This window comes from Apus apus, chromosome 10 (genome assembly GCF_020740795.1).
Source record: "Apus apus isolate bApuApu2 chromosome 10, bApuApu2.pri.cur, whole genome shotgun sequence".
Lineage (NCBI taxonomy): Eukaryota > Metazoa > Chordata > Aves > Apodiformes > Apodidae > Apus > Apus apus.
Window position 1 is genome coordinate 5,548,860 of NC_067291.1, and position 23,757 is coordinate 5,572,616.

General features: G+C 39.1%; 2 protein-coding genes across 6 annotated transcripts; both read left to right on the forward strand.

The window, feature by feature from the left end:
* The first annotated feature begins 77 nt into the window (after positions 1 to 77).
* On the forward strand, positions 78 to 18,000 carry BNIP2 (BCL2 interacting protein 2). 5 transcript variants are annotated; one of them, XM_051628350.1, is made up of 13 exons: positions 78 to 132; positions 1,358 to 1,420; positions 2,261 to 2,398; positions 2,889 to 3,019; positions 3,766 to 3,833; positions 4,890 to 5,057; positions 6,940 to 7,116; positions 7,744 to 7,846; positions 8,140 to 8,271; positions 8,864 to 8,950; positions 9,090 to 9,188; positions 10,631 to 10,666; positions 13,194 to 18,000. In XM_051628350.1, the coding sequence occupies exons 4-13, from the start codon at positions 2,970 to 2,972 to the stop codon at positions 13,240 to 13,242; spliced, it is 969 nt and encodes a 322-aa protein (XP_051484310.1). In that variant the 5' UTR covers positions 78 to 132; positions 1,358 to 1,420; positions 2,261 to 2,398; positions 2,889 to 2,969; the 3' UTR covers positions 13,243 to 18,000. The 5 variants fall into 5 exon arrangements, with proteins under 5 accessions (XP_051484310.1, XP_051484308.1, XP_051484312.1 ...); XM_051628348.1 differs by having other exon boundaries at positions 130 to 213; XM_051628351.1 differs by lacking the exon at positions 78 to 132 and adding an exon at positions 500 to 654.
* A 334-nt stretch (positions 18,001 to 18,334) lies between these two features.
* Positions 18,335 to 23,205, forward strand: GTF2A2 (general transcription factor IIA subunit 2). The gene is made up of 5 exons (XM_051628355.1): positions 18,335 to 18,439; positions 18,869 to 18,993; positions 19,519 to 19,623; positions 21,076 to 21,202; positions 22,870 to 23,205. The coding sequence occupies exons 2-5, from the start codon at positions 18,922 to 18,924 to the stop codon at positions 22,893 to 22,895; spliced, it is 330 nt and encodes a 109-aa protein (XP_051484315.1). The 5' UTR covers positions 18,335 to 18,439; positions 18,869 to 18,921; the 3' UTR covers positions 22,896 to 23,205.
* Positions 23,206 to 23,757: the final 552 nt, after the last annotated feature.

The following is a 23,757-nucleotide window of genomic DNA, read 5'->3' on the forward strand; positions in this document are numbered from 1 at the left end:
CCTTCCCGCCCCGTTCTCGCGCGCGGGGCGGCCGCGGCGCATGCGTTCTGCGCATGCGCGGGATCGCTCCAAGCCCCGCCCGGCTCGGCAGGCGCGGCTGTCACGTGAGCGCGGCGGCGGATGCGCTTCCGGGTGAGCGGAGCGCGCGGCGCAGCGGGCGAGGCCCGGCCCGGTCCCCCCGCCCGTTCCCCCGGGCCGCCCGCGTCCTGCCCGGTACGGCCGCGGAGGGGGCGGTAGCTGGGAGCTGTGGCCCGGCCGGGCTGTGCGGGCGGAGGGCGGGGCCGGGGCCTGGTAGCCCCGCGGTGCGCGGGGGGGCGGCGGGGCTCCGGGAACAGCGCCGGGGGCCGTGCCGGGGCAGCGCTCGGCTGCGGGAGCCGCTGCGGGGCGGTTGCTGCCCCGCGGGGCGCGGAGCGGGCTGGGCCTGCGCTGCCGCTTCGCCCGGCCGGGGCTGCCTGCGCCTGGCCCGGCCTGCGCGGCTCCCCGGGGCCCTGCGCGGCTCCCCGGGGCCCTGCCCGGCCCTGCGCGGCTCCCCGGGGCCCTGCCCGGCCCTGCGCGGCTCCCGGCCCCGCGGGAGGGAATTGCTGCCAGCCCTAAGGGTCAAGCGTGGAACTCCCTTCCCGGCCCTGGCAGAGCAGTCACACGGGAGCAATGAAGGTTTCGGCCTTGTCTTTACTCATGAGGTTGGGGGGTTTTCTTCACTCGCAGAGGCTTTTTTTTTGATCCCCCTTGGTTTTACGTGGCCGCCTTTATTCCCATGTCGGTTTGGCAGCCGCACAGTGTAGAGCCGTGTCGCAGAAGTTAAGAATTACTTCATTGATTTCCTTCTCCTTTGCAGCTACTAACGTGATCCGATAAGTCGCAGTTGTTTGTTTGTGGTTCGTTTGCATGCAGATTTAGGTATTTCAAAATCTTTTAAGTCCCATTTGACTGTTGTCTGATGAGTTCATGTTTACTTCTGAAGGAATCTCAGTGCTCTACACTGAAATGCTGTACAGCTGAAATTGCTAAATGTTATTTGACGGTTGGCAATCTTCAGAAGTGTGGTGAGGAGACTGTTGGAAGCCTTGGCTCAAAGCCCTACGTCAAGCTGACCTGTTTAAACTGACTTGTGAGGGCAGTGCAGGCAAGCTCAAGAGTGGCACCTTAGAGCCACCAGCACGGGGATGGGATTACTTTGTGTGGTGATTATTTTTTTTGCCATGCTTCCTTCATTTCTTCATCTGTTCCTGAAGAATAAAGTAATAATTTTAGGTTTTATTTGAAGTTTAGTGTTTGTTTGTTTACAATGAACTGCATATTTGCATCAGATGGTCTGTTCCATACTGGCTTTAACCACTGTATTCTCTTGACTGTGTAGGGGACCTTGTGAAACTTCTCCTGCTTCATCTCAGTGTCCTGAAACAAATCCCTAACGAGCTGTGTACGTACTCACTGTTACTATTGATGAAAATATGATCTTATTGCCAAGAAAATATTTAAAATGAACTGTTGCAAACACTCAGCAAGTTAGTGCCAGGAGAAGCTGCATTCTGAGAGTATCAACAAGTTAATGAAAGAGACGATGTGTTACATGAGCAAAGTCATATGATTCATGCAGCAAGAAACTACCTCATAGAGCATATTAGTCAAAAAGGGCAAATATAAAGAGGGAGAGCTGGGAGGACAATTGCTGGGGGCACTTTCCTGGAGATTGTGCACACAGGCACATTCTGTCAGCAGCTGAGAGGTGCAGGAGCTGAACAATTCAAACAAGGAGAGTCTGATCCTTCAGAGGAAATAGGTTGCTACCTTCTAGAAATTTCATTTCAGTTTCCTGGGTGAGGAAAGCAGGGACATGTCAGTAAAAAAAGTTTTAAGTTTTGGTCATTAGTGTTTAATTTGTCTGTGGTACTGCATTTTTACAAAAAAACAGTCTTTTTTAAACTGTCAGTCAGTTTGTATAGTTGGCTTTAAGCATTGCAGGATGCTTTAAAATCAGTCTGTGGTTTTAATCGGGTCAGAAGAGAAACTGAGATTTGTTGTGAAAGGTGATCCTACAGTGCAGTAAGTGTGACTAATTTTTTTAGGCATGTAAAAAATAAATTGTCTCTCTGGCCTAATTAGCAGTATGATTGCATTGAAACTTTGTGTCCACCAGTCTTACTGGTGTTCTGTGTTGACTCTTTCTTCCATTTAAAAATAGAACTCAGTTTCCTATTTTGTTTAGTGTTGATTTTTCTAATACGTTCATTGATAAGTTTGCCTGTTCCTGCCAATCTAGAGCCAAGGCAGCCAGGAGTCTCAGCTGGCTTGGACTTGTCTGTCAGCAGAATGGTTTATTATGTTCCATTATTGGGGATTCCTTGTTGCTGGTGATGGGTGAGCCTGAAAAAACACAGCTTGACTTGCACATCACAGGGTGAGTTCTCTGAAAACTTTCTGAAGCAGTTATCTTTAAAGTGTTTGTTTTTTAAGAACTGGGTTATATTTCAGATCTGACCATCTGATTGTTTTTTCCCCTCAATATATATACTTATTCAGTATCTCCTATAGAATCTAGAGAGCTGTCAGGTTTCATGTCGTTTGGAGTGAACTGGTGTTAATCCTACAGGATAATCTTGTTGCTCAGGGCCTTGTTTGTTATCTGAAGTGCTGCTCCTGCTTAAGCAGGGCATTGGACTACATGAAATCCCTTCTACCCTAAATGATTGTATTATCAAACATTCCATAAACAATTTTGTATGGGGAAAAAAAGGAAACAAACAGTAAATGTTTTCTGTGTGTTTGTTTTGTGGTTGGTTTATTTTGGTTGTTTTTGCATAAGTGCCTCAACTTGGTGATAAATTAAAGGATGTGTTGCAAGTGTGGGGATTACAACAGTATTGAACTAGTATCTTGTGTTCCTGCAGCTCCTCTTTAGCCCACTGCTCTGAAGACAAGAGGTTCTGGGTGATCAGGAGTCTCTATTAGCACTTCAAGTTGGCTGGAGAATGGAAGGTGTTGAGTTTAAGGAGGAATGGCAAGATGAAGATTTCCCAAGGTTTTACTTTTTTTTTTTTTTTAATAATTTAAATCAAATGCATAGCATCCAGAATAAGCTACTGCATTATTTTTGTGGTGAGCTCAGACTTCCATCTGGAGCTGATTTCTATTAAGATAGTCATCTTGAAAAGGTTCTGTGGCATGTTTATGGTCTGAAAAGGGATCACTCTGTGTTTGTGTGTAAGTTAAGTAACAAAGTAATGCCACTGCTGAACTGTCTAATGTTACTAAAGTTAGTACTGAGCTTTAGTACTACAGGTTGTTTTCTGTGGTCATCTTGCAACTACATTTGCATGTTTGCATATTAGTGTTGCCAGTCTGAAGGCTCAAATATTTCATTAAGCAACACTTCTGAGCAAAACTTCTAACAATAAAGGCTGCTAGTGATGCTGGGCCTACAGGGACACTAAACCAGCTGACTTCAGAGGCATTCTGTAATAACATGATGAAACTACTCAAGGGAGAATATGAGAAACTTCTTAAGGATGGCACACACCAGTAGCAGCCAGTGCTTTGGGATTTGCCACATCAACATATGGTCGCTTGAATGATGTAAAGGAGTGTTCTGCTACTTTGGTGCTTTGTCTGTTGAAACCTTGAACTTCAGCTCTAAGTAAATATAATTCAGTACTGTCCCACAGGGCGTGTTTTAGCAGTGCATAAGACTAAATAGTTGGCTTTTAGCTGGCTATTTAAAAAAGAAAATTAAAGTTTTATAACAGTATTTTCTACTTTGTGCACCAGGCCCCTGCCAGAGGATGATCCTGTTGAGTCAGACATATTGGCTGCAGCTGGAACAGAGAGTGAAGCTGGTAAGAACATTCCACTCCAGTCAAGCTGACTGCTTCCTATTTAGATGGCTGTTTTAAAGCTCTTTTTGTTTTAGGATGTTCTGGGGAGATTTTTTTGGTGGTGGTTTCTTTTGGTTGTGTGTGTTTTGTTTTTCTTTTGTTGTTTTTTTCTTTAGTCAGGCTTGAGGAAGCAGCGTTGTAAATGACATTTCTGTATGGGAAGGATGCTATAAACATCATGTCTAGAAATGAAATTTCTGGACAAAAATTAAATGCTGCACTCACTTCCTGACTGGTCTTAATCTTGGTTCATTATCTGGCTTCTGTGCCTAGGGGCCTGCCTTAGTTCTGCTCCAAATTTCAGGCCTTTGCGGCCTTTCAGGCCTGCCTGGCCTGCCTGAATGGTCACAGGGAAATAACACAGATGAGGGGTTTTTAACATTTTTACATTTTTTTTTTTTTTCTTGCCTGTCTGCTTTAGTTGTGACATTTCCAGTGCAGGATGAGTAATTTAATTCCTTGTTTTCAAAATCATACGAGTATTTGTCTTGTGTCTCAAAGCATGCCAGGTATTCAGCTAAGAGTTTCTTGTCTGTTGTCTGTCAGCCTTCTTTTTTTGCTGCTTGCATATTATTTTTTTATTTCAGCAAAGATGGTCATCATGTTACTGATACCCAACAAAAACAAGGGCTAGGGACATGAAGATTGCATTGTTTGCAGAATTTATGTAGTAAAATATGTAGAACAACTCATGGCACAGTTTGCTGTAGTTTTGCATGGGCAATAGTTGCTCAGGTGGTGGCAGCACTTCGAGTTTTTCTGGTGTGTGGAGTATGGTCATCTATGACTGTGCTCATAGTGTGTATGTAACTTACAGTCTTGAGGACTTGAGAACTTTGACCTCCAAGTTCTGTTCTTTTCACCCTGTGTTTAATTCTTATTTCACAGGTGAGAATTTAAATGATAGGCATTAACTCTTCAATGCACTCTGAGGAAGCACTGTGCTCTTTGTTTTGTTAGTATGCGTATCTAAACTTGCTTTAGCTTTGAAAATAAACAATTTGCTTTTTTAAATAGAGGCTAATGGAACCAAAGTGAAGAAGAAACTAATGGCTCCAGATATCAGCTTAACTTTGGATCACAGTGAGGAATCTATTATGTCTGACGACTTGGATGAGAGTGGAGAGATTGACTTGGATGATTTAGATACTCCTTCAGAGAACAGCAACGAGTTTGAATGGGAAGGTAAGTATTTTGTTTCTGTTGTCTGATGCCCTTAAATATTGTTGTCTTCTTATGTGCAGGTTAACAGTTTTAAAGGTGGGAATAACTACGACTCAGTGTTACAAGAGGAAAAATATAAAGGAGGTGATTAGATTAGGAGTTGGAAATACGAATTTTTAAAGAACAAATCAGACCTTGACTGATTATTGAACAGTCGACTGAATAATCACTGTAACTGCAAACAAACTTAGGTGACTGTCATTAAACACCTGCAAGACTCCCAAGCTATGGAAAATCCTCTTCTGTTACGGTGTGTTAAGAATCAACATAGGGAAAAAAAAATTAAAGGTATTTTACATGTGTTATAGATCAGTTTCAAATGGAGGTGAACCATATGAAGTGATGTCGATTATAGATGAGCTAGTCCAAGTTGATGAATAGCAAGCTTTTGTATTTAGGGAGGACTGAATGATATTTTAAAAAATACTGAGTAACACTGGTCATGTATGTTACTGTGCTGAGAATGGGAAAAGATCAGTAGCCTTGGAGTTTTCATGTTTCTGGATTGATTGGAAGTGGTAGAAAGCCTGTTTTGTATCAAGGAAATCTGAAATGACTTGGTAGGAACTTAGCTGTAGCTATAGCAAACTTCCAATTATCTTAATTTAAATAAATGAATAGATGCTTCATCTTATAGGCAAAACCGGGAGATTCTAACAAATTTTACTTGAGGTAAAACAACTCTGTGTAGGAATTAAAGCAGAAGTTTTAAACCTGCAGTTTAATTATGTTTTAATGCCCTTTTGTGTAAACCAAGAACTGTTGTGTTGGTCAAACAGTTGGGAGTCATTAAGTTTTGTAGACTTCATGGCTTAAGGATGTCTCTAATACGTAAGCATGTAAAACCAGTTATTTTTTTTATTTATTCTGGAAATAATTTTCATTCTTGAGTAAACAGGAAGCTCGATTTTAATTGTTAAGAATGAAACACTACCTGTTCTTCATTCCAAGATAGCTTATAAATGGAGAAGGAAACACCCTTTAGAATAAGGTGGGTTTTTTAAATGGCTAAAGACATTGCAGGTGAAGTTTTCATAAATGGAGACTGGGTTTACCTGTGCAAAGATTTCCATCATTTTAGTGAAGAAAAATTGGTATTTAGCGTTAGTTTTGCAGTGATACAAAGGAAATGTTCCCAATGTTTGTGCCTCGTTTTTAAAAGTGGCTGAAAAGGGTTTCTGTCTTTTCTTCCTTTAATGCTGCTGCCTTCATTTTCCTGGAAGGATAGTTTCAATTAACAGCTTTGTCTTGGGAGCAGACAACTAACTTGCAGTAGGTTTTTCTCGCTTTGGGTAAGGTCTGTGCAACAAAGTTAAGAATCATAATTTAATTGGAGCAAATTGTTTTACAGATTGCTGTCAGCATAAATTTCATGTTTATTGATTGCACATGTGAATTAGATTTAATTTCTAGTAGATTTGCCTGCATGTCTGCTTGCAAGGTACTGTCAATGTTCTAAATCATGCTTCTATGTAAATCTGTGATCAAGCAACCTGTGCAATTATCATTGGAGTTAACCACTTTGTCTGTTTTGGTGAGATTCATCAAGATCTTTGTTCTGAAAGCCTACAATTAAATAGGCTCTGAATGAATGGAAATTTGTCATGTACTTTAACATAGAAAATTGGTCAGTGGGATAACTGCTGACACAGTATTTTGGTAAAATATGACATCCATGAGATCCTGTTTTGTAACGACTGAAGGAACTAAGTCAGTTGATATGTCTGACTGGCTAAAAATATTAATAAAGATGCAGATAGCAAAGTGGTTAACCTGTGCTGTAAATGATTGTCACTATACCTAGTATTCATAAAGCATCTCAAACATGTTTTAACTTTGGCAGATGATCTTCCAAAACCAAAAACTACTGATGTAATTAGGAAAGGATCACTTACTGAGTACGCTGCAGCAGAGGAGAAGGATGATGGTCGGCGTTGGCGAATGTTTAGGATTGGAGAACAGGACCATAGGGTGGATATGAAGGCAATTGAACCATATAAAAAAGTTATCAGTCATGGTGGTAAGGATTAATGATGTGCTGAGGTGAACTGTTGAGAAACTACTTCTGTAAGCTGAGTTGGGGTGGCAAAAGAATTGCTTTTGGCATAAAGACTCAGATGATTCATTTGTTGCAGTATTAAGACATATGGTTGATTTAATACTTTTTCCCTATTAAAGTTCCAAAACATATACACATTCAGATGAAGCCACTAATATGCACATATGTAATAAGATGTACTTATCTGTTCTACAGTGTCAGAGCTACCAGTATATGTTTTTGTTTTAAGAGTTTTGAAGGTATTAACTGTAGATCTGCTAAGGCATAAATCCATTTCTTGACTCTCAACAGTCTGTGGAGCTTAGGTTTGAAGTTCACTTTAAAAAATGTTAACAAATATACTGAGATTCTATATGGAGATGTTGTTTTTTACATCAACTTCAGCTAATTATTTAGAAGTAGAAAACCTGGAAAAAAAACCCCTCATGATGTTTTCTGTAATTGTATTAATCTAGCCATATAGAATAGATGTTTGTAAATCTCTTCAAGATAAATAATGAAAAAGCTTACTACACGTGCTTGACTTTGTGTGAATGTAGTCAAGGTATAATCACCTTTGTGACTACTCCTGTTTTTCTTTCTTTTTAGGTTATTATGGTGATGGGTTAAATGCAATTGTTGTGTTTGCTGTTTGCTTTATGCCTGAAAGCAGCCAGCCTAACTACAGATACCTAATGGACAATCTATTTAAGTAAGTCATCATCTGCCTCTGAATACTGTCTTAAATTTCACATTGTGAAGCTTAGCATTTGAATCTAAGGGCAATTACTTCTCTCTTTGTAATGAAGCTTTTTATATTTCAGGTGAGGGAAAGGTAGCAAAGACAAACAACTACATCTGCTCCAGGGGAAGGAAAAAAAAATCATTAGGTGTTGCTCAAGGCAGTTGCCAATTTTCTAACTTTTAAATATATTAGAGCACTACTAGGGATTACTTTCATATTCACAGATTGTCACTTGATATTTTCTTTGCTTTTCTCTGCAGGTATGTAATTGGCACTTTAGAGCTGTTAGTAGCAGAGAACTATATGATAGTTTACCTGAATGGTGCAACCACACGGAGAAAAATGCCAAGTTTAGGCTGGCTTAGGAAATGTTACCAGCAGATAGATAGAAGGTAAGAAGCTCTGCAGTGTTTTCTTAAAATGTTCACATGCTCAACGATAGACATATTTAGGAAAAGCTGCTGCTTAATGTGGTGCCTGGTACCCATTTGTTAAGATTTAATTAGGCACATTACCTGGTGCATTGAAAACTTCTTCCTAGGCTTGACAATGTGGAATAATGCTACAGGCATGGCTGGGTGTTTTGTTGTTGGCATTTTTAAAATGAAAATAATAGTGTTAGATTACTGTTACCATATGGAATATCCTTAAAACTTCATGTGTAAATATGATAAAGTAATAGGGGGTGGTCCTTTGTGAGCCACTTCATCATTAGTTGCGTAAAAAGATTGAAAGAAACTTCCCTCTGGATTGTTATTTCCTGGTTGTTATTGTCAAACTAAAACTGTAAATTGTGACTGTACAGTTGTGTGGTATTTTTTTCTTCTGGCAGATGTTAATTGCTAATAAAGTAAAGGCATGTCTGAATACTAGATTTATGTGACAGTTGTGCTTGCAACACCATACCTTTTATATATTAAAAAGCCCTTGCTGTCATGCTGCCTTTTTGTTCTAGTAATTATGTCCACTGTTTGAATTCTTCAGGTTAAGGAAAAATCTGAAGTCATTAATCATTGTTCATCCTTCTTGGTTCATCAGGACACTTCTGGCCATCACAAAACCTTTTATTAGGTAATATTCTGGAAACCATTTGTTTTTTTAAAAAATGAAGTCCTAACAACTGTTGACTTTAAATTCAGAAACTGTTTTAATATTGACCTACTGAAAAATGTTTGATGTGTAACTGTGCCCTGCATTTGTTCTTCCACAGCTCAAAATTCAGCCAAAAAATTAGGTATGTCTTTACCCTGGCAGAACTAGCTGAGCTCATCCCCATGGAATACGTTGGCATCCCTGAATGCATAAAACAGTACGTTTTCTTATTCAAACATGTTCTATGCTGATCATGTTTTAGAACCAATATATATTGTATTCAGGTAGTGGTTTGACTGTAATAATTTGCATTTATTAAAAATTAATTTAACTCAGATCATTGTCATCTCCAGGAGGAGCATCCATATCTGACCACATTGCTTACTGCAGTCTGGTATGCAGTAATATGGATAGTCAAAATGTGAATGTATAGGGATTTTCACAGATGTTGCAGTATATAATTACCAAGGTATGGTGTGTGAATTAGTCTTCTAGAGGCAAGGCCTCATTCCAGCTCTTCTGTCCCTTAATACACTGAACTGGCTGGTGAGTGAGAAATTCTGGGCATGTTGATACTGAAGTTATCATAAATATCTTCAGTATTGATGCTAAAATATGGAACAAGTGATGAAATGTGACTTGGGTTGGGATTTCATTTAAAGATTTGTGGGGGGAAAATGCTGAATTCCTGCCCATAACAGTTCTAAAACTACTCTGGTGAAGAGGTGCAGGCAGCGTCAGTGTTCTTGGTTTTCTCCTCTTCCTTCCCTTCAGCTGTAAATAGCCATTTTAACATCAGCACAGCTCTGTTCTCAAATGTGATAATGGTACTTTTGTCAGTAGCATTTGTGGGTGCAGTCATAGAGTAGAAACCATGAACTTTAGTTTTTAAAAAGCCAGATGAAAATACAAATAAGTCTGATAAATTGATCAGCCTATTAGAGGGTGTAACATACAAAACTGATAGAGTACCCCTCACAGTAAGTGACCTCAAACTGGGAACTCCCTGTGGAGAGATGGCATGGTCTCATTGTGCAGACAGAAGGGCACATCCATGTTGGACAAGTCCACAAATCCCTCTGCCCCAGGCTGGTTATTGCAGTAAACATTCAGCTGGTATCAGCTGCACAATTTAACTTTTTATAAAATAGAGAAAATGCATTTTTTTTGTGGGGCAGGGAGGAAAGATATGGCAAGGCTGAAGCAGCTTTGTCCTGTCTTCCTATTTTTTTACTGGGGCTTTTGAAGGATGTGTTATGAATATTCAGACCATCATTCCAAGTCTTGAATCGCTCCTTTCTGTATCAATGAGCCTTGAACTATTCAACAAAGGCTAAAGTTGGTTGGTTTATTAATTCTGACTTCTGTGGATTATTATATCTGGCTTCAAACTGTTTACGAATACAGATTTTAAATTTTAGCAATGGATATTAATACTGTAAAAGAAGTTGCATTGAATTCATGTTGTCTTAGTAACTAGATCTTAATGCTTCTTATTTAATACTTATAAATGTTGGAGATACAGTATTTTTCCTTAATTATATCAGTTTCAAAATGTTGTTTCTACAAACTATATTGACACAGATATCAGTTTGCAGCTTGTGTTGAATTTGGCCTTTATATGTTACATTTAATGAAATCAAACTTTTCCTCACCAAGGTATGAAGAAGAAAAGTTTAGAAAGAAACAGAAAAGGTATATTCATATTTTGATTAGGGTTGCATCTAGATAAGACAATTTGCACTGCAACTAACTTGGAGTTGATTGGCTTGCATAAAGGAATAAGCATTTGTAAATATAAACAGGCACTAGTGACCAAGGTTTTATGCATCAAAGTAACTGTACTGCCTGCAAACAGTGTATAATCTAAAAGAACTCAGCGTGAATGTTGAAACAGTTATTTGTGAATAGTCTCTATTACTCTTCTACATGAGATGCTCACTTTTAAGGGGATACATGGATTTTCAACTGAATCTTCAAAAGGCAAAAGTAGTGCTTTTGTATAAATTGATTAAATCAAGTGTCACTGTTTCTAAAAAGTGATATCTGAAGGAAGAGCAGGTTTTAGGTGCTAAGCTTCAGCTAAGCATCAGCAGTGATGCAACTCTAGAAGTTCTAATATTGAATCTCGTGTTTTGTAATTTTGGTGTTCACTACCTGTTTAGTTATTAACTTGGCAGAAATGCAATATCAGTTAGTATTTTTAGTGCTGTTTGTATTTGCAGTGCCTGTGTTCCTTGCTAATAAACATTGGATTTTCATTTTGTTAATTTTCAGTCTCCTGCTAACTTTTCAAGCTATTCCAGCAGCTGATTGAATTTTTTAATGGATATATTATTTTTTCACTATCACTAACAAATGTTCTTAAAAGTTTTGCTACTAACTGCTTTTTTTAAATTAATCTTTTTGTATGTGCATAACTACTGAGGCAAGCTTATTGTCTGAAGTGGGTATTGAACATAGAGAGGAACACAGAGAGATTAAAATAAATGGAATTTAAATTATTTCTGAAAGCTAACAGGTAAAACTAGAGACAAGTGTTGAATATTCTCCAGGAATTATTCCAGTCGAGTGATAATCTTGCAGTGTGTAACCTGAAGTACTCAGCCTGTCAAATGAAATAAACCCTTTCAATACATATTCAGTACATACATACTATTCTGCTCCATTTTTATTTTTTTTCCCCAGATTGCTTAATTTGGCCCAATTCTATTGCAAGGCCCATTATATTCAGTGTACAAACCTGTGACATTCAAACTGTAGTGTAAAAACCTTTTAAAAATCTCCAGTACAACAAGCACATTTTAGTGTCCCTGTTGATACCACTTCTGTAAAAGTAGTGTGTTCCTAAGTGAAACTTGTGTGTTTAGGAGAGATCACAAGCACTAGTTGATACTGAGACTTTAATCAGGTTGAAGGCAGTTCTAGGCATAATTTATAACAGGGAGAAAGGGGATATATTGAGGCTTAGTTACTAATTTTGTTGAGGATAGCACTAGGATTTTTTTGGCTATGTGTTTGAGTCACTTTAGAATAAAATACACTTACGGATTTATATTGTCTGCTGTATATTTATGTGTGGCTTGTTTGCATTAGCCTACCATATTTTCTTACATTTTCTGTGATTAGTCTTGTAAGTCATGTCAAAAGGTGCTTTCCTAAGAGGATACAGGGAGGAGAGGCATGAATTGCAGCTGCATACTATGCAGATGAAGGGGTATTCCACTAGGACTGCTGCTTCTGGACAACACTGCTCCTGACCTATTGGATCCTTACGTACTAGGTTCAGTTCTTAACAGCCATAAAAAGCCCAGAACTTGCCTCCCCTTCTTAAGGGGTCATGGCTTAGAAGAGCTGTCATTGTTGTATCATTTTGAAAAACTGGCTGGATATAGTTTGAGACTGGACAGGTAGGTTGTTAGATCAACATGACCTTTGCCTCTCTCTCCTTAGAACTGCTTTGGTTTTAAAAGTAATTTACCTCCATGCACAACTTATTTTCTAGAAGAGATGGTTAAGCCTCTAGATTTTTCTTAATGTAAAGAGGAAAAGTATGTCTTGTGTAGCACTGTCAACCATGCACTTGTTTCTGCAAAGCAACATTTGCTGGTCTCAAGGTAGGAAAAAACAAACCAAAACAACAACAAAAACCCCAAACTCCACAAACAGTTTCAGCAGCAAGATGATGAATTTTTCCTGGGTAATTACAGGAGTCTTAGAACTTAATAGGAATGATTTTGCAGTTAAGGAGCCACTTAACTTTTGTTGATTCAACTAGTGCTGTTATTTCTTGGCTTATTTACTGTAACATTGAAGGTAATTCTGTGCTTATTCTACAGTGTATGAATTCATCAAAGGGGTAGTGTTCAACTGTATTTTTGTGTTACCTGTGAACTTCTATTCCTGCTTGCATTCATTAATAAAAGCACAGAGTCTGCTTTTTTTTTCTTCTGTAGTCAGGCTTCATTGCTCTTTTCAAATGCTTCCTTTGGTTATTTAAGCGATATCTTAAACATTTTAATTAATTTCTAGGGGGAGGTAGGAAGAGAGATTTATTTATTTAAAAAAAAAACATTGTTGGGACTGCATTCAATAGAAATCTTAATATTTATTTACTAAAACTTTTTCCTGTTAAGATTAAAAATTTTTGCTTGATAAATGAGCTATCAAACTACACTGTTTTTAATGTATTTCTAATTTTACTGCTCTCTTTGCTAACTAGAGTTGACCAAGAGCTGAATGGAAAACAAGAGCAGAAAAGTGAACAGTAAGTTTGCAGTCCAAACAAGACTGAAGAATATGCAGATGGAACGATGCTGATTTTGCTCCATTTACAATGCATTCTCTGTGTGTGTATATTTTATATAGCCAGTTGCAAAAGGTGCTTAATTTCTTTGGACTAGCACTCAGTGGACTGCTTACTGCTGTATTGGTTTGTCTTGACTTTAATAGCTATGTTTATGTAATCATTTTATACTGCTAAATGTCAAAGAACCCTATGTTGCCAGAGAATGTTCTTGCAATTGTTTATCTAAATGATGCATGTTCTTCAGTAAAATATTTATATACCTAAATGTTAAAGGAAAGAGATAATATATATTTTTATGACTGAGCAATATATTGTGTGTGCCTGCTGAATGTAGGAATTCATTTGCAGGTAGACAAGGCCATAAGTTACAGGTTATTGTATAAATCTGTTTTGCTGTAAATGGTCAAGTGCATTTCTTTGTTGTCACAGAAACCTTAATTTGTTTGAATATTAACAATCACACAATGTAGCCTTTCAGAAGTGTGGAGATCCTTATTTGTGTTCACATACCTAATACAAGCAGTACTCATTTACCTTACTGGGTTGACCTTGAGCTTTGGTGTCATTTAGTCCATTGTTCAGAATGCAGGACTGCAGTTCTGTAAAATCCAGGCTGTTGGCCCAAGGATGGAAGCCTAAGCCACAACAGAAGGTGAACTATTTGAGTGACTAGTAGGATATCAGACCTTTCTTATTTTAAGTTTTGGATTTACTTTCTGCTTCTGTAAATCATGGTGATCTCAGCCACCAGTAGGAAATCAGTTCATTGCAGTTCTTCCTGGATGAATATCAGTTGTCACCAGTAGGAGCTCTGGTCATACTCAGTAAAGCTTGGGAGTTACATAGATAATTTACCCAAAATATCAATTGTTTGCAGAGGTATGGGGAGTCTTATGCTACCTTTGTCATTCTAGATGAAATGTCCATTTCTAAAGCCTTTAGTTTGGCACATGATACCAGCACTAATTTAATTTAACAAAAAAAGTGACTTAAAGATTTGTTGTTTTTTTTTTTTTCCCTCAGCTGTAGTAAACTTGTGTCTGTAAGACGTGTTCTTGGTCACAAAACTAGTGTTCATATGTTTGAGGGCAACAGTAATGCACTGGTTGATATGCTGTAGAAGTCTGTAACATCTTTTGATAGATGATCTTTGCTATTTCCCTGTAAGGACAGGTTTGTGCAAATAAGTTCAGGAATTGAGCACTATAGTATTGTAGCAGATATTGAGTCTTCACTCCTGGTTTCTGCTGTGCTCAGTTTTGTCTCAATGCCAAAAATATCACTTCTCAATTATATAAAAAGTTAGTGTTATACAGTTCTCTTATTTAAAAAAGAATAAAGGGTTGTGTTCAACCAACTCACTAGCTGACAGTGATAAATAGCAGTTGAGTTACATGGTCAAGACTTAATACCAGTTCACCTGCTGTTTCTAATGACATGAATAGGCTCTGAGAGCATATTCATGCAAATTGCCCTTGTTTCTGGGAGTTTTAAGTCTGCAATTCAGGGACTTTCATCTCAAGGTCTAGGTATTTTTGTTCTAGTAGCTTCAGTATCACAGGTTCAAAGAGAATCCACAGGATGTTCTCTGTTCAACAGGCAGTGCTGATTTCAAGTTGCCTTGCACCCATTTAATCAGATTTAGATCTTGCTTGGAAGGCAGAACACAAATGTGTACAGTTCCTTTGGGGCTGTCTTATCTGCTGCTTCAATTTTGGTGTTGATCCAGATGAATGTAGAGTTCAGTCAGCAAACTGGACACTTCCAGCCTGTCTCCTTGTGATACTTTGACAGTGCAGTGTGTATGAACATGCAAACCTGTAAACCTTCCTGGTATTTAGTGATTCTGTGTGGGTCCTAAGCTAGATACTAAGCATTCTGATAATCTCATTTCAAATTTTTCCTAATTAAAAAAAATTCTCAGTAAAATCATATTCTTAGCAGAAGGATTATAGTTCTTTATGTCCTGTTGTTTCCTATGTGTATAGTGCAGTGTGGAGCAGCCAGTCTGTATAGACTGTGTGACCACATGATGGGATTGTTACTGTTGTCATTCCTGGTGGCTGAGTAATTCTACAGTTTGATGCTGCAGTAGTACTGTTCTCTGGGAAATGTTTATGTGCTTACCTAATGGTTTATCTTTCTAGTATAAGTTCTTGTGAATTAATTGCAGCACAACGGTTCTTCTGTCCCTGAAGACAGGCAGCTTGAGAGGCAGGTGTACTGAAGAATTACTCCCCTCTGACCTTTTGCAGCTCATCCTTTAATGGTGAGGTGGATGTTTACATAAAGAGAAAAGGTCCCAAAGTTATCCAGAACACAAACGGGTAACTTTTTGTCAAACCTAACTTTTAAAAAATCTATAAAATAACTTAATATATTTTATTATTTAAGGATGTGGAAATTTGAAATGTCATCCTTTTATTAAAGCTATTTCAAAACCTGTATCACTTTGTAGTAAGATACAGTGTTGTAGGGAATTCACCTTTCAATTGCACTTCTTTCTAAAAGTAAAACTTAGGTTGCTAGAATACAGCTTGAGCCTTGTAAAGAAAAGATAATGCCGTGACTCACTAATTTATCTTTAATTTGGAGGACTCATTAGTTTATTTATATATGTGTTATAAGTTGTTAATTATCTTTTGTTATTACTGTGTGCAACTGAAATAGAGACGTTTGGGCCAGTGGCCTCTCTGTGTGTGGATGTGATGTTTTATAAATTGTTTTCTACAACAGGGTAAGTGTTCAGAAGTGGAAAAGGTATTTTGGAGAAAGTGTCATTAAAAACTGATGTGAGTAGACTCGAGATTGCTTGAATAGTCCTGACATTCTTTGTAGTTTGCAAAAGTCACGTTCTGTTGGAAAGTAATGGAGAGGAATGTAAAAAGGATTTAGTGCCGAAGCAGCTGAAGTATTTTGAGGTTCTGAGAAGTTAAAATGGAGAATTTTTTGTTCCCAAAAGCTTAGAACTGCGTAGAATAGTATGTAACCTTGTTTATAACAATGCATATTTCCCCCCCTTTATTTTCAGTGAACAAGTAAGGAGTAGTACTTCTTGCTGTGAGAAACTTTGTGCTGAGAAACAGTAGTTCTGCTCTCAGTTGCACACAATTAGTATATAGCCTGTATTTGTTAACATGTTTCAGCAAGTTTGCATCACACAGTTAAATGCTCTAATGGCAGCTTAAAACCTTTCAACAGTCAGTTTGTATCAGACTTCAAGGTTAGATTACATGTTGGTAGTAATGGAATATTTTATCAAATTACCTTCAAGTGTGTTACAGGGAGGAGAGGGTGGCAGTGGTGCCTGGTCATACCTCAGCTTCACTGATGTCATCTACTGAAATGTCTGTACTTCACAGCAAGTAGTGGAACTGCATTGTGAACAGGCACTTTCTCAACTAACCCCACTGGAGAGAAAAATGTTTATTGGTGAAAAGTGTTTCTTCCAGTGTTGAATTTTTGTCTGAGTATCCTGTGGGTTTACACAGTATTTATTCTGTGAAGGATGGCTTGAATGCATCTCTTAGCAAAAGCTTTTGTCTTTGGAGGTGACTTTGATTCCTCAGGTCATTCCAGTCTCAGAAAAAATCTCATACGAGGAACAGAGGGCAGAGGGATTACTTTGTAACCACAGAGGTCTTAAAAAGCTTTCAGTGAAAATTCTTACTCAGTCCTTGTGGGTGCAGGTCATTCTCTAGAGGATTTGTTTCACTGACTGGTTTCAGCGATATTTGAAATAAATGCTTTAATTATACTGTTTAAGGATACCTGGTTTTAGTCAGAGTAGCACTCTGAAATGTAAGGAATATTTCAATATTAATATTCTGAAAGACACATTTCTCAGCTTTCCTAACTTCAGAGTTGTAAGTTGAACTAAATTGTTTCCATTATTACATCCTGTTCTCTGTGTTGAGCTAATGGGAAAAAGGGCATTTGTGAAGTTTTTTCATCATTCCCTTTTAAGCATAACTGAAATCAGTGAAATTAAAGCTATTCTTTGCTCAACTAGATATTTTTTCAGTTTTGCAAATTGGATTGCCCAGATTACTTGGATTTAAACTTAGTGATTTTTTTTTTTTCAATATTGAAAAAAATCTGAGGAGAAGCTACTGGAGTGTTTTCAGAAAGTCAAGTCCTTATCTTACCATTCTTTTTACTCTAGCTTGCTTAGCTGCTAGTTAATATTTATTACATTAAATTCCAGGTTAGTAATTACAAAAAATATTTATGGCAGACAGATGCTTATTTTCCCAGTGGCTCTGCAGTTCAGCAGTGTTTCTTAGTGATGTGAACAAAACCTTTTTATTTAAAAGAAAATCCCGGGTAGTAGGGTGCTCTGTGGGTAGATAGAATTAAGACCTTGTCTATCAGTAAACTTTAATATTTGTGATACAGGAAATGTGCAGTGTTCAACAAAATGAAGCTGCAATAGTCATGGCAAAACCAGGTTGTGAATCATAGGGGATGTAACTGGCTTAAATGGCCTATTAGTATTCTTCACAAATGTGACTGTTTTCCTTTGCCCATTTAATATAAAATTACTCTTCCTCTACCTCGTGATACTTCTTAATACTTCTGTTTTCTGTGTTCCAAGGTGTCATGGAGTAATGTGGGACACACATTTCTGAATGTGCTAGCTGTTACTATTTAAGGGAAACTTTTCCATTAGAAAAAAATAAATAAATGCTATATGCAATAAATACCTTTGGAAAAGGCCTGAATGTCTTGTTTTACTGCTTAGGAATATCTGGATAATATGAGAGGCTGTTTTGATTGTATGCACCACCTCCTCCCTCTTAAAACCAGTAAATTGTAGGTGCCAGTTTATTAGTTGCAGTGAAATGTAACAGTGATTTTTGAGGCTAGTTTTGAGTATTTCCAGAGCTTTTGGCAGGTGCTGCGGGTTGCAGGACAGTGGTCCAGGACGGGGGGGGGGTAAGCGCTTAGCTGGAGGAGGGCATGGATGTCGGTCACTCCGGGAGATAAAGTAATAAACCCTCAGCCACAGCCGCTCCCAGCGCTGGTTCCCGCCTGCTGAGCCCCGGGCCGGGCCCGGGGGCGGGCGGAGGGAGGCCCGGCCCTGCCGCCGCCATCGCGCTTCCGCTTCCCGGGCAGGGCGGCCGCGGCGGGGCCGGGCCTCTTCCTGCCGCCGCTCGGTGAGGCCGGGGCCGCTGCCGGGGCTGCCCGAGCGGGGCCTGGCGAGCCCTGGCGCTCCGGCCCGGGGCTGGGGCTGCCCGGGGCTGGGGGGGGCGGCCCCCGGGGCGGTGGGGCCGGGGCGGCCCGGTGGCCGCGCTGGGGCCGGGGCGCTGGGCTGGAGCGGCCCCGGAGGCTTTCCCGAGCGCGGTCCCGGGGGAACGGGGACCCGTTTGAAGCCGGGTGGGCGGCGAACAAAGCCCGGGCGCGCCTCGGGGCTGCAGGGCCGGGGGTGCCGGCCCGGGCTGGAGCCCCGCAGGGCCTGCGGAACGGCCTCCGCGTCGTTGGCTGCGCATTGCGCGGGGAGGGCTCCGGTGCGCCTTCTAGGCGGTTGTTTTGGGTTTTTTTTTTAAAATGTATTTTTTTTTAATGTTTGTTTGTCTTTAAATGAGAGCGAGGATCCAGCAGGCGCCGGGAGCCGTGGCTGGTCCGGCCGCGGTGAGCCATGGCGTACCAGCTGTACCGGAACACCACGCTGGGCAACAGCCTCCAGGAGAGCCTGGACGAGCTGATCCAGGTGCGTGGGGGCTTTAGGGTCCGGGCAATTAGCTCGTAAAGAGAAAAGTTCGTTCTTAAGTCGCCTTCGTGGATGCTCGGGGTACTTAGTTGCAACGTCTGGAAAGCTTAGTGACTGAAATGACCAGCCGTCGGTATTTCTGTTGGCGTGGGAAGCCTTTTCCTTAACATTCTAGGCAAAGGAAAACGTGTCATGTAAGTAGCGTAATCCCTGGCGATGTGGCCCAGTAAACGAGCAGTCAGCACTGAAACCCACTTCCTGCTTTTCTGGTTGTTTCCAATTAATATTTATCAGAAGAAAACTCTGTTGTAGCACCAAAAAATCATGTTGGTGGCACATTACTGCTTCTCTCTGAGTATAAACATGAAAAAGGGAGGATGCACGGGAATGTCAAGCTTCTGTGAATGGTTCTTCTAGACATCTCTGCTTTCTGTGAACTTTGTTTTGATGTTTTTAATTTTTACTGCGTTGTTGAGTTTACTTTGAAACAACTCCACACTTTTTTTTTTTTTTTAACTATTTTAGTCACAGCAAATCACACCTCAGCTGGCCCTTCAGGTGCTGCTTCAGTTTGATAAAGCTATAAATTCAGCACTGGCACAACGAGTCAGGAACAGAGTCAATTTCAGGGTAAGATAACAATATAAATATAACAATATAAACAAATATAACAATAAAGATAACAATATAAAAAAGCTCTTCATGAGGTACAGTAACTAAACTTTGGTGCAGAATGTTGTTAAAAGCTGCATGCTCTTAAGCAAAAACTTGTGAAGGCCTGTTTGCATGCTGAAGTAATGGCTGTTACATGTATATTCTGTATGCAGTTGTAAGACTTGTTATCTTCTTATTCTGCCAGGGATCTTTTGAAAGAATGCACGAATCAGAAACAAATTTGGTGGGTGGTTAAAAGGGAAGAGAGAAATCATAGAATAGACTCATAGAATGGTTTGGGTTGGAAGGGTCGTTAAAAGATAATCTAGTTCCAACCCCCCCTGCATGGGCAGGGACACCTCCCACTAGACCAGGTTGCTACAAGTCCTGTCCAGTCTGGCCTTGAGATGCTTTGAGCAGTATAATTGCTGTCCTCAGTGTTCTGCAGATGTAGAAGTGAGATGAAACCAGATTTTCAGACACATCTAAAACCTGAAGAGAGACTAGAGAGTTGTAGATCTACCCTTATGTAAAGTCACTTATGGACAGTTTTGTAGCTATTTCTTGTAGATATTGTAGAAAGATAAGTTTGGGGTTTTTTCCCATCTGTTCACCCATATTAATGTCAGACAGCCAGCAAATTGTTAAATGTGAAATCAATGGTCATTTTGAGAAAAAAAAACAAACAACCCAATGAAAACAGTTGCTCTGTTAACTTATGTCTTAATACTTCCTCTACAGTGTATGCAGAAACTATTAAGTAAGCTCTTCAGATTTGAGATTTTTAAACCATATAAGTATATTAAAAAGAGCATAACTTATTTTCTCTAGCACACTTGTTTTGTGTACGTAACGTGATATAGAAAACCATTCAGAATGTGCTTAGTGGATGGATTAAAAAAAAAAGTTACTTGGAGCTTAAGTTCAAGAATATATCAGTTTAAAATATGTGAAGGTAAAGGCCAAAAGGTTTACTTATCAACATCCTCAGTAATACAGCTAACATGAGGGGCAGATTTCTATGTCACATAGGTCAGTTTTGTAATGATTTTCTATTAAAACTGCTGTAGAATTCACACCTTGTGATGGTAACTGCTGAAACTGATTTTTCTTATGGCACGTTTTAAGAAATCCAATGCTTTTCCTTTGGAAAAGTTATAAAACATCTTAGAATACCTGTGAAGCTTCCCCTTGGATAGCCTATGATGTCAGTACATGGTCTTAAAAATTTCAGCCACTGGAGGGCATTTAAACTACAGTTTTCCTTAGAATTGCTTGTTGCCAAGTTTGTATGCATTCAGGTTCACAGTTGGCTTTATGGCAAACTTAGTTTTAGAAGATATGTAGCTCAGTAGATAGTCAACATCATATTTTCTGTTACTTTTAGGATGATGCATCCTATAGAAAATGTCTCTTGTCTTTTTAAAGGGGTCTCTGAATACATACAGGTTCTGTGACAACGTATGGACATTTGTACTGAATGATGTTGAATTTAGGGAGGTCACTGAACTTGTGAAAGTGGATAAAGTGAAAATTGTAGCATGTGATGGAAAAAGTAAGTATGGAATATGATATAAATGAGCTGAAACACAAGACCTGATAGTCTGTAGAAAGCTTTGACCAAATGTCTGATTAAAGTTGTATTGATTGTATTATTCAGCCAAAAGTAGGGCTTGGCACTCCCTTTTACATATTATGAGAAATGGAACAAAAGTAAGCTAGATGCTTCCCTAACTCATTAGCATTGAAACAGGAATGCATTAGAGACTGCTGTACACCCCTTGTTGGGAAGTACACACTACTAGGGCAATTGGAAAGTCAGAAATAATCTTCATTGATTTTCTGTGTGGTGATCTTTCTAGTGTTAACAAGTTTGTTAGAATAGCACCCTGTGTTACTGAATTATAGGAGTGCTTCATCAGTCTGAGCAAGCAGCTGTCTGAGACAACTATCAAAGCAGTTGTTTGCTGGATTTGTTAGCAGGGGACCCAAGCACATGAAAAGCTTATGCTAGCATTTGCAACTCTTATGATTTATATATTGCTCACCAGGCCTACTGTATGTAAACTGCTTATAGGAGTTTGTGTTCTATATCTGCCTGACTGGATTACTTCTGTTAATGCTCCTTGAAATTCTTTACTGGAAAGAGTAATGTAGTGACTTTTGTGGCAAGCTGGTTTATAACTTTTAAAGCCATCAGTGTGTCAGAATATCACTAAAGATGTGTGATATTGTGCCACTTGGTTCATCCCTGGGGAGTGATACTAAAAGAAAGAACTGAGAATGGAAAAGGCTTTATTTAAATATATCTTAGACCTGTGAAACAGGTTCTTCATGGCTTCCTGATCCTAGCATGATTACAGTGGTCACTTCAAGTTGTAATTCCAAATTGTTTGCTCAACTTCTTTTACTAACTACGCATATAATCTCACTCTATTTTTTGTGTGCTTATTATAGCTAGAAAAGGGAACCTTACTTTCCAAATACTGTTTTCACTTTTGATAAACTATACGGATAAGATTTAAATAACTGGGTGGCTTAAAGTTGCTATTAGCTTTACAGCCTTTTTTTCCCATGGGCAGTTGACTTGCTAAAGGAATGTAGTAAACACTGACTGGGCTTTCTCCATTTCCAAGTTAGCTATTTTTCCCACAGCTCTAAGAACAAGAAAGCAGTTCTGGTAGTAATACCAGAAATTGCACTGGTGTTAATTGGTGCTTCTAAGAAAAGATCAGAACAGAGAATTGCTCTCGGCCATTTTATGAAGATCGTGCTCATTCTTGCATCTATTTCAAAATGTATATAGACCACACTCCATACGAGCTTCTGCTACTGAATGTGCAAACCCCTTTCTCCTTAGTAGGTTCTGTGATTTAGCCAGGTGTTCTTGTGGCTGACCTCAAGAAATTGTGAATCACTACAAGTTGGAGCAAATTCTTGTATTTTTAATGCCTTTATAGCCTTAATGATGTGTGTTTGCAACCTTGAAGTTTTGTGCTGGCTCTTTTCAATGTTGCTAACTGAAGTGAAACAGCATGAGCAGTTCATGCATCACACTGATAGCAGTGGAGGGAATTGGGTAGGTACATAACATGTTCTAAAATGCTTGGGGGATGCTTTTGAGGTTGAGGAAGGTATTAGAGAATGGTATTGGTTCTCTTTAATTTATACTCAACTGTAGTGGAGCTATGCATTACTCACACTTTCTTTTTTCTTTCGTAGACACTGGTTCCAATACTGCAGAATGAATAGGACTGTGGTTTGTCTGCAATGTTTTCTGTTAATATGCAGCACTTTCTGGAGAGAAGCATGGAAAGGGACTGTGTTCATACTTAATTCTTGTGATGCAGAAATGTGAGTTAATCTGTACCAGAAAGCGTCACAGAATGACAGCGGAAGAAATATCTGTAGAATTTCTTCAGTTCATCTTACAGGGCATGAATACAATGTCTTTTTTTTTGTTTGTTTCTTTGGTTTTGTTTTTTTAATAATTATGACAGATACTGTTGCCTTTTCAAAATAATTTCTGTAATAAACTTTTATTTAAAAACTTAAAAAGTGAGTGGAAAACTTAATATAGTATATTCTCCCAAGATTGTCCAAGTGTGTTTAGAGTAATGTTGCAAATGCAAAGGTCTTTCAGTTAAGAGGTTCTGAATATGGTTGCACTGATTAGTACTGCAAGAAATGGCTGTTTGAGAATGATGGAGAAGGACAAACTTAGCAGCTCATGCTGGTCACTATACTTGTCTCTTTGTTACTGCATCTTTTTGTCTATACATTTGTCTGTTTCGTACCCTCTTCTAATAATACATTAACCCAAGTATTAAAGTCATTGCACAGCTAATCAAAGTGAAATAATGAAATGGAGTCTTGAAAGATTGCACTACATTCTCAAGAAATGTTTAGTGCTGCTGGTTTTAGTCTTTTTCTAATTGGTTTTTGTATTTATGTGGAATACATTTAATTGGACACCTGGCCAACAGGATTTCAGTGAAAGAGTTGAACTATAAATTCTGAGATATCAAAGGGTTAACTTGGTTCTTCTTAGACTTACATATTCCACTCAACTTCCATCAAGAAACCCTTAAAGTACTTTATTTACTAGAA